The sequence below is a fragment of the Podarcis cretensis genome (genome assembly GCF_951804945.1).
Source record: "Podarcis cretensis genome assembly, chromosome: 10".
Classification (NCBI taxonomy): domain Eukaryota; kingdom Metazoa; phylum Chordata; class Lepidosauria; order Squamata; family Lacertidae; genus Podarcis; species Podarcis cretensis.
This window is the reverse complement of record NC_137179.1, coordinates 26,422,315-26,436,365: the sequence shown is the minus strand read 5'-3', so window position 1 is coordinate 26,436,365 and position 14,051 is coordinate 26,422,315. Positions and strand designations below refer to the sequence as shown.

At 42.1% G+C, this 14,051-nt stretch overlaps 1 protein-coding gene across 7 annotated transcripts in view; it reads right to left on the bottom strand.

Moving 5' to 3' along the window:
- The window catches only part of ABTB3 (ankyrin repeat and BTB domain containing 3), a 246,692-nt gene that overhangs the window by 83,589 nt on the left and 149,052 nt on the right, over positions 1-14,051 (bottom strand). For all 7 annotated transcript variants that reach the window (XR_013842785.1, XM_079992254.1, XM_079992249.1 and 4 more), the window contains exon 3: positions 4,671-4,875. Coding sequence is in view for 6 of the 7 variants with exons in the window: in XM_079992254.1 (XP_079848380.1) it covers positions 4,671-4,875 (205 nt within the window). In the remaining variant the exon portion in view is untranslated. The remainder of the gene's footprint in view (positions 1-4,670; positions 4,876-14,051) is intronic.

Below are 14,051 nucleotides of genomic sequence, written 5' to 3'. Positions count from 1 at the left end.
GGCAAACACTCCCAGATCCTTATCAACTTGTATGGATATTGAAAAATACAATGCTATAGCACCTCACCCGTGACATTCTCTCTGGTATGGCCAAAGCGTAAAAATGGGTGTGGCTTTATTTTTAAGGACACATTTGGGAAGCCACAAAACCTTTTGGCATTACTTAAAGGAGGGAACCTGTTGAAGTGCTCAGCAAAATAGTTAATCTTCCTCTCCTTCCTCTTCTCCTTCCTCCTAAGGCTGACACATCTTAGAGGGCATTGAGGGGGCACAAAAGTCAGGGGGAAATATGTTTATTTTTTTGTTTTAAATGGATAAAATTGGGGTGATAAATTGTTGACGTCACAGCAGAGGCCCTGTCAAAACTTTTTTTTAAAAAATGACAAATTTGGAAGGAGAGCTTGGGGAGCACAAACAATATGAGGGGTGCATGTGACAGATGGATTAGCCGTCCCTGCAATAGATTTTTGCTATTCATGTTCCACCATTTAAATAATCTGCACAACTGTGCTCTTATTTTTAAGATTCTGCCTGAGGGTGGAGGGTTGGCACAAGACATTTTGGTACCTAAGGTGAACCACAAAATGGCGCCCCCTCCCTGTCACGGAAGAAGTGGTGAATGAAGATCTGTATCAGGAACAAGCAGGGAATAAAGATCTACTGTACATTGAGGTCTGTTGCTCCTGTCGATTCTGACGACTGAGGCTATCATCTCACTTTGCCTCATGGGTGGGCCGGCCCTGGGAAGAAGTGTGTCTGTTTATAAAGCAGTGTGTGTTTATAAAGCAGGGAAGCCACTTACAGTGACAACATCCAAGGACATCTCACTTTGAATTACAGAGGGTCAGATTTAGAAAGCCAGGATAAAACAGCCAGGGAGTGAGAAACAATCTAACTCTTTCCATTATAAACAAAACAAAATGCAAATATGAGAGCAAAGTTAATAAGAATAGAGAAAAACACCTTGAAGTCAGATAAGATAAAGCAAAATGCTTAGAAACAAATGTGACTAAGAATAATTTCATTTTTCTTTCAAGCATCAGAGAGAGGGAGAGGGAGATTCACAAGGGGAAATGCTTCCAATAAATCACACACTAAAAAGGATGACTTACAATAGGGAATACCACCAGTATCCCTTTGGTGGAAATTAAAATACAAAAGAAAACTTTTGAAAGCCACATTAACCAATTGCTTTTGTGAGGCAGCATGAAAACTGGAACAGAAAAAGCAGATTACATAACTCAGTCCATGGAAAGATCTGGGCCTCTATAATATCCTTTGCACTTGAGATTTTTGTTGCTAAACACCACAGCACATCTGATTAGGCAGCAGAAGGTATCTTTGTTCCTTCCAAAGCCAACCACAAGGTCCTGGCAGCAATACAGAAAGCTTACTCTGGCCTTTACCACATTACCACAGTTCCTAAAGTGGTTTTCCAGGGAAAGAAAATTTGTCAAATAGGGCTTAAAAAGGAGCAGACCTTTGTCTGATTTCAATACAGTCCAACTGCTTCAAGAATACTAACAATTTAATAAGTGCAGGAGCGTAACTAAATTAGGGGATGGGGCAGTTGTTGACAAATGTCAAAACTAGCCTGCATTTTATTACCTTTTATTATTTTTATTCCTTATTATTATTTTCATGCTATTTGAAATGTGCATCAGTGCAAAGGAATGAGAATAGACAAACTAAGATTCATTATTGAAAGCAGGGATGGGAAAATATAATATATACAACTAAACATGACCTTGTGTGAATCACCATTAATCCTTCTTGCCTGCTTGTCACATTGTTCTATGCATCTGGCTATAAATACCCTAAGTTCTGTTCCCTTCTTTGTAAAGGTGCCAGTTTGCAACCAAGAAATGCTTCATAAATCTTGAAGAGGGCAAGGAGGGGGTGGGATCCAGCTGGGGCATCGTCTGCCCCACTCCTGCCCTATCTGCCATGTTAAAAAGCTGTATTTTTTCTGCTTGCTACTACAGACGAGGGAGGAAGGCCTGTGAAGGGACCAAACAAAGGATGACATGTGAAGGAGAGCAGCTCTGGGTGGCAACCTGGCAACTCTACTTCTTTCATCTACTGTATTTTTCGCTCTATAAGACGCACCAGACCACAAGACGCACCTAGTTTTTGGAGGAGGAAAACAAGAAAAAAATATATTCTGAATCTCAGAAGCCAGAAGAGCAAGAGGGATTACTGCACAGTGAAAGCAGCAATCCCTCTTGCTGTTCTGGCTTCAGCGATAGCTGCGCACCCTGCATTCACTCCATAAGACGCACACACATTTCCCCTTATGCTTTAGGAGGGAAAAAGTGAGTCTTATAGAGCAAAAAACACGGTAATTTTGTTTGTCCAAAGTAGATTTTAAGTCCTTTTAGCAGTGGCTGTGCCACTTCCACATTCTGTATGGCAAAGGCAGGAAAAAAGTAGCTTGGGATCTCTAGGTGATTTTCAGGAGATCACCAAGGATTTCTTAATTCCCAATTGTTTAGTATTATCAACAACTTCCACTACCACCCCACCAACCCGGATTAGGTTGTTGAAATGGAAACTTGGTGGGAGGGTAGAGACACAAGGAAAGAGCGTTTGTACAAAAAAACCAGTGAGTTCAGTTTTGGTACTGAAAACTAATTCCTGTCCTAATATATACTCAGAGGCACCCTGATCTTTATTTCTAGATCTGCCTTCCCTTTCTAAGCCACCGTTTTGCACTTGGCTGCAACTGGTGGACTTTGGGGGTCCTGAGAAAAACAAAATAGATCCCTCAAGCTTGATGCCTGCCCATCCCTATCATTGTACAGCATATAAATTAATAACTACTGAATAAATAGTAGATCATATTAGCAGTATACTTAAATATATCAAAACTCCTTTCCTTTTCTTATTTTATCAATCTGAGAGCACTTGAACAGAGAACTCAGGTGAAACATGTCAAACTGACCTAACCCATAACCCAGGATTGCACAATTGTGACTCACCAAACCAAATGCAGCCCTTCAGCCATGTATGAAAGCCTGCAGCAAAAACAGAAGCTTAACTGAACCACTAGGAAGTAGAACAGGAAGCTGCCTGTCAGACAACTGGCCCATCTAGTTCAGAATATTCAACAATGATTGGCAGTGGCTCTCCAGGGTTTCAGGCAGGGGTCTCTCCCAGCTTACCCGGGACTGAAAATGGGCCCATCTAGTTCAGTATATTCAACAATGATTGGCAGTAGCTCTCCAGGGTTTCAGGCAGGGGTCTCTCCCAGCTTACCTGGCACTGAAACTGGGCCCCTTTTTAAGCAAAGCAGATGCTTCACCACTGAACTATAACCCTTCTCCCAAAGCAGTACCTAACATAGTTGAGCAGCTATTGAGGGTCCAGTAGTGTTTCAGGTCGTCCCTCCTCCTTAACTGTGTTACTTGCCTCAAATTTACTGTGTGAGAGCAGCAAGGAAGTGGGAAACATTCTGACATTCCTACAATGCCCCAAGGTTATGCTATGTAGGGCAGGGATGATGAATCTGTGGACCTTCAGATGTTATTGGACTCACATGAACACCAACCATGGCCAGTAAGTGGGAATTATGGGAACTGTAGTTCCGCAACATCTGTGATGTAGAGGTATTGTGGGAAAAATCGAGATGGCAGGTTGCTGCTGCAGATTTCTGCTGCTGTCACCCACTGTACTAAAAGCAAGCCCATTCTAGGGCAAGTCTGCAAAGAAGTGGGGGAGCTGAACTGGAGTAGTGCTGCCCTCTAGATGACATGTAGCTGAGAAGCCCCTCATATATGGAGCCAGCCTTGTTGGTGGACTCAGTTGGGCTTCATGAGTTACAGGTTATGCAGCTCTCCCATAACAAAATACACTGACTTCTTGAGATACACTCAGCCACAGATCCCACAAGATGCTTTACTGCAAACACCTGTTACTGATCCAAAATCTATTCATGGGCTACTGGAAGGCAACAGAAGCATTATTGACTTTTGGTCAACCCAGGTTATACCAGAGTCCTCTGTCATGCAGATCTTTAACATCTCCCAAAAGATTTCCCCTTATTTCAAACAAATTTCTCAAGTTAGGACATTTTATTTCACACGTACACACTTTGTACGCATGCAACTCTTATCCTGGCTCTTCTTTGGCCTTCTAAGTCTGGCTAAAACCAGAAAACTAGGGCTTAAATGATGAACATGTTTCAAAGTCACCTCTGAATGTCAACAGGCATTACTAGCAATGTAATAGACTCCACAACTTGTTCTTCACATACTGCGTATATTCTACTCAGTCCCTGAGTCCCAAATTACAGTTGCTGAAGCCCATTAAATTTGTAAAAAAACACATTTAAAACCAAACCTGTTAAGCTACAAACAGAACCTCTAATTTTCCTTTCCAAAACCACAGGCACAGTCAAGAGACAAAAAGAGAACAAAGTTTGGGGGGGGGGGGTGAAAGAGATCTCTCCAAAATAGACATCTGGAACCAATCTGCAGTATGTAGCCACTGGGTGTCATTTTTGATATATTCTGGGTCAGCCACAGAGCACTTAATGGCAGGCGAAATTTATTCCAGGAAGAAAAAGCAATCATAACCATAATAGACTTAATGGAGAAATCTACAGTGCCTAGCCTGCGTTCGGTAACTAATAAGAAAACTGTGGATCTGTTGGTAAAGGAGATCATTACCTTTCCGTCTGTAGCGTTACTTTGGAGGGTTCCACGTTCGGGTTCTCCCATTCCATCTGTGGGCAGTGCATAAAATAACAGAGCGTGTACAAGGCCTCCGGTTCCCAGTAGAGCGACCCCTGCTTGTGGTGCATGGGGGTGCTGTTGCTATGTTGCTTCGCACTGAGCGGCTGCAGGTGATGCATTGCTCGAGACACCAGATCGCCTGGAAAGGGAGAAGTGAGGATCATTGCTATGGCTGGGTGTAATTATATCTCAGCCTCAGGCCTTCTTTTGTTTAAGCACCATTCTGAAATATAGAGGCTGTGGTTGCATTAAGAGTGGCAATTCATGTTAGCTTGTAAGATTTATTCAGAAGAGTAAACATTACTGATGTACCGTTGGCGCAAGGCTTTAGCAGATCCGCTGCATGGTGCTACCACTGAGCCCCTGCCCAACACCACCTGCTTGGTGGTGGTGCCTCTGCCATCCTGCCACCATCACAGCCCCTGTGTGGCATGCTACAGGCTTAGCAGGATCAACTCCAGACCACGGGCAGGTGCCCAACCATGCTGACCCCTAATACCAGGCTTGTTCACACACTCCCAAGGCAAAACAATACATTTCCAAGAAAGAGTTATTTATTATTTCAATTTCTATCCATTTTGTATTAGTGAAAGTAGTAATGGGAAGGGACAACAACGATCCAACAACATTATGCAGCCAGGAAGTAATTATTCTCTCTTTATAATGGACTAAGGCATTCTGGGAAGCTGTGGTGATGTTCATACAAACAGCTCAGCTCAGAAGTACGGGCACTCTCTCCCTCTCTCTCTCTCTCTCTCTATATATATATATAATTGTATAATGCCCTTCATCCATAAATCTCAGGGCAGTTCACAACATGAAAACAAAAGAACCCCCCCCCCACAAAACACATAATAAAAACAAACCAATAATCCGCACCCCACAACACAATTAAAAGGCATCATATGTTAATCAGCCCAAGGCCTGGTTGAAGGGGTAGGTTTTTGCCTGGGACCTAAAAGTGTATAATGAAGGTGCCAGATGAACATCTCTGGGGAGACCACTCCACAGAGAGGGAGCCACTGCAGAAAAGGCCAGTTCTTGTGTTGCCACCCTCTGGACTTCTTGTGGAGGGGGTGCAAGAAGAAGGGCCACAGATGATGATCTCAGGGTACAGGTTCAGTTCACTTTAAAGTGCAAGAAGGAACCATGGCTCAGTGGGAGAGAAGGGGAAGGACCCCTGCCCGAGACTCTAGAGCAGGCATCCCCAAACTCAGCCCTCCAGATGTTTTGGGACTACAATTCCCACCATCCCTGACCACTGGTCCTGTTAGCTAGGGATGATGGAAGTTGTAGTCCCAAAACAGTTGGAGGGCCGAGTTGGGGGATGCCTGCTCTAGAGAGCTTTACCAAGGATCTGTAGCTCAGTGGTACAGAACATGCATTGCACACAGGCTTAATCCCTGGCAACCCCAGGTAGGATCAGGTAGCAGGCGATGGCAAAGATTCTGTCCTAGACCCTGGAGAGCTGGTGCCGGTTGAGTAGACAATGCCAGGTTAGATGTGGCACCAGTCAAAGGCCAGTCAGTATCTCTGGCGTCCGTCTGCCTCGGGAGACAATGAAGTAGTATGCCTTTGGGGGTGAGGTCAAGCTGTTGGAAGGTAACAGTGCCTGCTATGGCTGTAGAGACCGATGTAGGAGAGACATGTTTTATTCCACCTGGTCAGTACAAGGCAGCTTAATATTATGAAGACATGGCACTCCTGCTCTGCCTGTGATTTAACTCAGTACTATTTCCTACATCCTTTTTTTAATACAGAAAAGAAAATACAGAAAATCCTTAGGGAAAATGCATGAACCCCTTTTGTTATTCGGTGCCAATCACACAGATACTATCATCTACATATACCCATGATGTCCAAGCACCAGTTGGTTGCTGAACAATATACTCAGGGTAGTGAGTATCTTGCAATTTCAGTAATGTATAAGGGGGTGGGGGGAAGCAGCACATTATATTGGGCTGAGAATGGAATACAATTAAAATAAAATAATGTGTAGTAAGTGGCACTACACAAACAAATTGACAAATCTACATATTCCCTTCAGGAAATATCTCAAAGGCACCCCCACCAATGGAAAAGGCTGCTGCTATTTTCTCGCTAGGAAATAGCGCTATCGCACATGGAACATATGTTATACCCAAATCTGAAGCCACAGTTTCTGAATCAGATGACTTCCTTTGGCAAAAGGAGCCAGACACATTCCAATATGTTGCTCCTGGCAAGAAATTCATTTCAGCACACAGTATTTGTTTTCCTTGTGACTGAAAGCATATGGTCAAATTCCACCTCTATTTCAAGAAGCAGAAACTCTCTTCTTTCTTCCTACATCTGCTAATCTTCTGTTGGAGACCTATGATTGCATAACCAAGATTTCCTGGTATTCATGCAGTATTGAATAGGAACATATGTGGAGCTGGAATACGCTTCAGAATAACCACGATCTTAATATAAATACCTACAGTTAAAGGAGTAGGTGTGAGAGACTGGGAGTAAAACTCCACTGGCAACATTCATTTACTAGAATTGTGGTTTTGGAGTCTCAGCCTCATATGGAATGACAGTCTCCTGCCAACCAGTTATAAAGATGGTGGCAAGGAGAAAGTCAACCTGGCTTCTTCCAGCAGCCAGTGGACAAAGGACTGCTGATGATGATGATGATGGTAGTGTGTGTGTGTGTGTGTGTGTGTGAGAGAGAGAGAGAGAGAGAGAGAGAGAGATTTTCTTATATTCTTATTTTTATATTATTACACCCTGTTACAAGTAGAGTTGGGCAAATGTATCCATTTTGGTTTCTCGGTGTCTCTGTATTTCCATATTTTTTTATAAAGTTCCCATGAAACTTCATCATCATTGTAGCGCATTTGTGTATATATTTTTGTATGCACTTTTGCTCAGTGTTCACATTTTGCAAAGCAATTCCGCCCCCATATAATAATTTTGTATAAGTTATTTTCACCAATATATGCATTTTTATAAACACCTTCCTCTTGTGCATGTATGTTTTCATTTTTTGCTGTTTTGCTGGACAGCTGCACTGTAAAATTTGGAGGAGCCATGAAGATTTATTAGGTTTAATAAGGAGTATTAGTAGAAAACTCAGGCTGGAATTTGGCAATAAATCAAGTAGGAAAGATATCACAAATTGTGGGCTTGCTACTAAGAAGGATTCTTGCAAAAGGACACCATAGTTGTAAGTATATGTGTGATGTAGCCGTCATCACTTAATTAATCAATTAGCGCAATCTGGTAAGTACACACACACACACACACACACACACACACACACACGTGTGTCCCTGCATGCAAGAGAACTGTTGCTGCAGTAACTTGCAAGAATACAAAAAGGCAGACTAATCATCCAGAAAAATATAGTCTTAAAACCAAAAACAGAAGATGACCGCTGGCACAGGAGGAATAAACCAACAAACTGCAGCCAGCATGATTTCAGAGTATTGCAATTTTTGCTTACTTTACAATATTCTTATGACTCAAACCTTTAATTTTAACAACTCCCCACCCGCTTTTCCTGCTGTTAGGAAATGACTATGATCAGAATGAATCCTACATCCCTCAGATGTTTATAATTCCCCAAGAGATTGAAAAAGGGAGAATGGATTCTGTGTGCAGTCATCCTGTAGAATCAGGGCCAAATGGATGTGTGCTCCATTGCATACCAATCCCTTGAAACCATGTAATATTTTGTAGAAATGTTTGGTTAGCCAACTTTCATCAAAATATAGAGGAAAAAATGAAGACAAATTGAGAGCTGCTACTACCTGAATCAGGATGCTTACCCTAAGATTACTCAGTTCAGGTGAATTATTGTTTAAACCCTTTATAATTTATATGCAATATGGACCAATTACCTGACATTTTCAAAAGGCAAAATTGAAATTCTTTGGTTTTCCAAAAGCAGTTTATGTGCTTCTTCATCAAACATAGACTTATCAAGCTAAATTTTGTCTAATCACAAAAAATGGCAGATTTGAATTCCTCACACCCAAAAACATATTTTTAAGACCCCTCACTGAATAAATTTGCAAAAATTAAGTTTCACCCCCTAAAAGGACATGTCCTAGTGTGTTGTGCAAACCAGATCACTGCACTGCCAGAAACAATCCTTTTGGAAGTACCTTGTAATTTACAGTACCTCCACATCATGCAAACCACACCATGCATTTTTTGATATGATTTGTGCACATAGAAAGCTAACCCTCCAACTATTTGAGTGATCAGCTGCACTTCACTTAGTGTATTATGATTATATTGTTTTAATGCATATGTCTATGAAATTATGTACCACCTTGAAATGACCCTTTTAGGCAGTATACAAGTGGGGGAAATTAATCTTTCCTCTCTTTTTAGGTGCATATACTTGAAACCACCAATCATGGATGCATAGGCACACCATTCTAACATTAGCATGATTCAGTAACTTGAAGATGTTAGGTGGTAGGCAGTTTTCATTTGAGATGCAACATTGGAGAACATTGTGCTGGGCCTAAGAGTCCTGGCTGTTATTCCTAATCCAGATGTTGTGCCTCTGTTTCCCTTTCAATGCTTTGCCTTGTTTTGTTTGGAACCAAAGCAATCTAAACAAGGGGCCATTTCTTATGAGTTGCCTAGCAACAGCAGGTCCTCAATCAAGGATGGAGCATATCAGAATGAAATACTGAAATACAAAGAGTAAATTATTATTGTTGTGTATCTTTCTTGATGCCCATCTGTTGCTCTGATTACTATTCCCAATAATAACTGAAATTTGTAATGCATCAACAAAATCATCATTCAATGGCCAAAATAAAGGGGGGATGCAAAGTTAAGCTGGTGTAAGGATAAGACAAGTAAACTGACCAAAAGCAAAAGAATTCAAAATTAAGCATTTCTAATTTCTAAGCAATTTCTAATTTTTAGCACAATAGCTTTAACTCTGACTTGAGGGATGAGGCGATAAAAGGGATTGAGTTTTAACCATTAATTAGTTGGACATCATATTAAAGGTTCACAAATGATTAAGTAATGGTTGCAAGTTTGCAATTTCTTTTTCAACTTTTTTTGCTGCAAAATATTAATTACCTGGTTAATATTAATATAAAATATTAATCACATGGGTTTTGGCTTAATTGTTCCTAGCTTATCCTTATGCGCTTCTAAAGCAACTTACCTTCAAGTCTTGTTTTCTTTTATGGTATCATCTAGAAGTGCAGACAGAATTAAAGCAATCATGTTGCCCATTAAAACATAAATGGTTCTGTTTTGAATTTTCTTAGCTAAGTTCTGCTTTCTTATTGATTGTTAAACTTCAATTGTACTTTATTTACTGAATTTATATTTTTTTTAAATATGCTTTTATTGATTTTCCATAAGTAACAAAAGTATATTCAGTGTCTCTGTTTTTAAATTGTGGAACCCATCATACAAACAAATTACAGTCAGTTTGAAACAATTTTTGTTGTAGACGATGTCAAGTTGAGGCGGAAAGAGAGGGGGAGGGGGAGAAAGTAGAGAGAGAAATTTTAGGAGGGGGAAGGAAGAGATGAGGGAGAATATTTGAGTGGAGCTTTTTTGTCAGGGTCACATGTCTGGTGTCTTATTTGTTAGCTGAGCGTGAGGTCAGAGAGCCCAAGGTATGGTTGGTTGTGTCTGATTGGTAGAAGAATGTTTTGTTTGTGTGAGGGTGTCATTGTCAGGTTACATTAGCCATATCAATTCATATGTTAATGGCAGGGGGGATCAGTCATTGTCTTGTTGGGTTGTGTATGTGATAAAGGGGAGCCACAGAGGGGTGAAAGTGTCCTCCATTGTTTGTCCCTGTTATAGTTTCAGTTTGCTTGTGAGCTTTTCTAGTAGGGTGGTTTCCTTATGGCTTGGTACCAGTGGTTCATGGACACCCAACAGGTCCCTGCAGTGTCTTGTTGGTTAATACAGTGGTACGGTACCTCGGGTTAAGAACTTAATTCGTTCTGGAGGTCCGTTCTTAACCTGAAAATGTTCTTAACCTGAGGTACCATTTTAGATAATGCGGCCTACCGCTGCCACCGCCGCGGAATTTCTGTTCTCATCCTGAAGTAAAATTCTTAACCCAAGGTACTATTTCTGGGTTAGCGGAGTCTGTAACCTGAAGCGTCTGTAACCTGAAGCGTCTGTAACTCGAGGTACCACGGTACTTCTATTAGGCATTTCCATTCCATGCAGTCAAAGGCTTTAAGGGACATGATCGTCAGTGTGGATTTGGTTGTTTAGCTGTGTTCAAATTCAGTAGTTTCCTAACGAGGTCTGTTATATTGCGATCGGGAACAAAGCCAGTCTGGTCTGGGGCAAGTAGTTTGTGTAGGAAGCATTTTAGGCAGTTGGCCAAGATTGCTGTTAATATTTTGTAGTCTTGGTTTATCAATGAGATTGGGTGATATGATTCTACTTTGAGGCTGTCTTTAAGTAGCTTTGGGATAGACTGAATTTATGTTTTTGAAGGTCTCTTTATACATTTCACCCAGTTCAAAAAATGATAAACTACTGTTATGTTGGTCCTCAATCTCTTGATCATCTACCAGAATCTAGACCTTGTCCTGCTTTATTTTACCTTGTCCTGCTTTGCCCGAACCTAAAATTTTGCCTTTGCCAGAATCCCTGTACTACCAAGGTCCTTAGCTTCAACAAGCTGGGAGTTTGTTTACTGCAAAGAAACATTCAGGAATACAGGCTTCCACCTTCAATTTGAAGTGGTATGTTCCCAGGAGGGATCTGCCATGCTGTATTTCTGAACATGCCGTTCAGCTTTCATTGTTTTCCTCCATGGAAGAAAATGCATCTTTGACAGATCTTGCATCCGAACATGATGTTTTATTGTGTGTATTTCTTGAGAAGTGATATTCTAATTCCAAGAAACTACGTTACTTTGGAAACAGCCGTAAATGGACATGAAAACTGCATGTCAAGGAGGATGCTAGAAACTGCCAATCATCCTCAGGCAAACACCTTTGTTTCCAAACCCAGGTTTAACGTCTTGTTTAAATTACTTGATGTAATCTGTGTCTGTGGTGAGGAAGCCCCATTCCCTACTACAGTACAGAAGCAAAACTAGGCTCTGACAGAGTAGAGAAGGGATCAGCTGCTGTGGACAGTTGGGTGGTGGGGAAAATTCTACTTATCAGATGCTTGGGTGAAATCTGGTTGAAGAAGTGTGAAAGCTGGCAGCTTGACAAATTTGGGAGAAGAAGAGAATGACTTTGGTGGGGTGTTTGGAAAAGTGGCCCTAGCATCTTCCTTATGCTGTCCATTAAAGCCTGCTCCAGGCTGGGGAAAATGCCCTCCAGTGGGCTCCATCCTCTGCTGATAAACCCTGGTGGAATTACATAGCAGCAGTGGTGGGAAGCATTCCAGTGGGTGGCTGGGAGCTGCCATGTTAATTTCCCACAACCACCATCACTCACTGTACTCCCGGTGGAGTACAGGATCAGGTTTAAGGTGCTGGTTTTAACCTTCAAAGCCCTATACGGCCTAGGGCCCTCGTACCTACGGGACCGCCTCTCCTGGTATGCCCCACAGAGGAACTTACGATCTTCAAATAAAAACACCTTGAGGGTCCCAGGCCTCAGAGAGGTTAGGCTGGCCTCAACTAGAGCCAGGGCTTTTTCGGCTGCGGCTCCAACCTGGTGGAACGCTCTGTCACAAGAGACAAGGGCCCTGCAGGACTTGACATCTTTCCGCAGGGCCTGCAAGACAGAGCTGTTCCACCTGGCATTTGGTCAGGGCGCAGCCTGACCCCCTCCTCTGGCAATCTTTACAAAGTTTTAGTTTATGGTTGCCATCAATTTTGATTTTAATTCATTTTTATAATGTTTTATAATGTCACACTGTTTTAATGTTGTTAGCCGCCCTGAGCCCGGCTTCGGCTGGGGAGGGCGGGATATAAATAAAATTTATTATTATTATTATTATTATTATTATCAATCCATAGCCATGCCAGGGAGAGTTTCCACTGCTAAATTTCCATGTGCCCAGCTGTGTTAAAGCCAGTTCAAGAAGTTGCAGCCCCAGCTGGAGGACATGTCAGAAGAGAAAGAGGTCCATGGATTCCTGCTGCCCCCTCCCTGTGCCAGGGTCTCTAGTTCAGTTGATTAACCATGCCTGAAGGAACAAAAGCTCTCCAAGAATGCAAGAGCCCGTAAACACATTCTGAATAAATAGTGGTGCTATTATCAGCATGTCAGGAGACAGCAGCAGCAGCAGAAGCTTCTGACAGAACATGCCGATTCATTTGCCTATTTTAGGAAATGTAGAATCAGCACATCAGTGAATAGGTGGCTCAGTGATGAAGGGAGTCTTTAGAAGTCCTTCAATGACAATTAGGAGCAGCAGGGTTGGGTGAAAGACTAGACAAATACTCCATTTTGCTTCTCCATTTATAGAGGTGCAAACAAAGCTGTTTTATTTTTTCACTTGGTGCATTCTTTTTAGGGCTGAGTGAACATGCCGTGAATTTGAGGGGAGGTATACTCTGACTGATGCTTTCAGGGGCAAGAGGGTAATTGTGGGGTAGTGGAGAAGGAACACAGGAGAGCACAACAAGAGCAACTGATAATGTCTTCTGCCAGAGTGGTAATTGCTAATAGTCTAAGCTTTGGGTAGGGTGGGGAATGGACGACAGGTCTGTGTTAGGAGGACTTACTCAAGGCCACCCACTGAACTTCATCGCTGAAAAATGTGAACTGAGGTCCCTCCAATCAAAGTTCAATATACTGACCACTGTACCACCCCTCACCAGCTCATTCTTTTATGTGTGTGTGGCTCTGGGAGCTGTTGTGACAAGCTCTTGCACGTCAAAATTTACCACTATATCAGTGGGGACTACGTGGGGGGGGGGGGAGAGACTTACTGTCACCACCTGGACATCCTGCAGACAACCTCTGACTGGTAGGTGCCACTTTCCTGTCTCCAAAACCCTCAAGAGCAACAGTACTGGGGAAAGAAATGGTGGCCACAAAGATAAATCCCTAGTACGGGAAGTAAGTCCTGCTTCTTAGATTTCCCTGCTCCATCCCCAGAATTTGTAACAGCTTTTGAGGGTTCTCCACCCCCTATTTCATTGTCTGTGTTAGGTTTTATATGAGGACTTTTGGTTCACAGTTAGTTAGTTTTTCTTTCTCGTATTTTTTTTAATAAGCTGCCAAACACAAAATAATGTCAAATCTCCCGTAAGTTTCCATCACAGCAATTTTCTAAGCTGCTTCCCCGCCTTGCTTCTCACTGCCTTCATATGCATACTCTTGCAAATATGTCAGATCACATGGCTGAGTCTGGGTTTCTGTATCA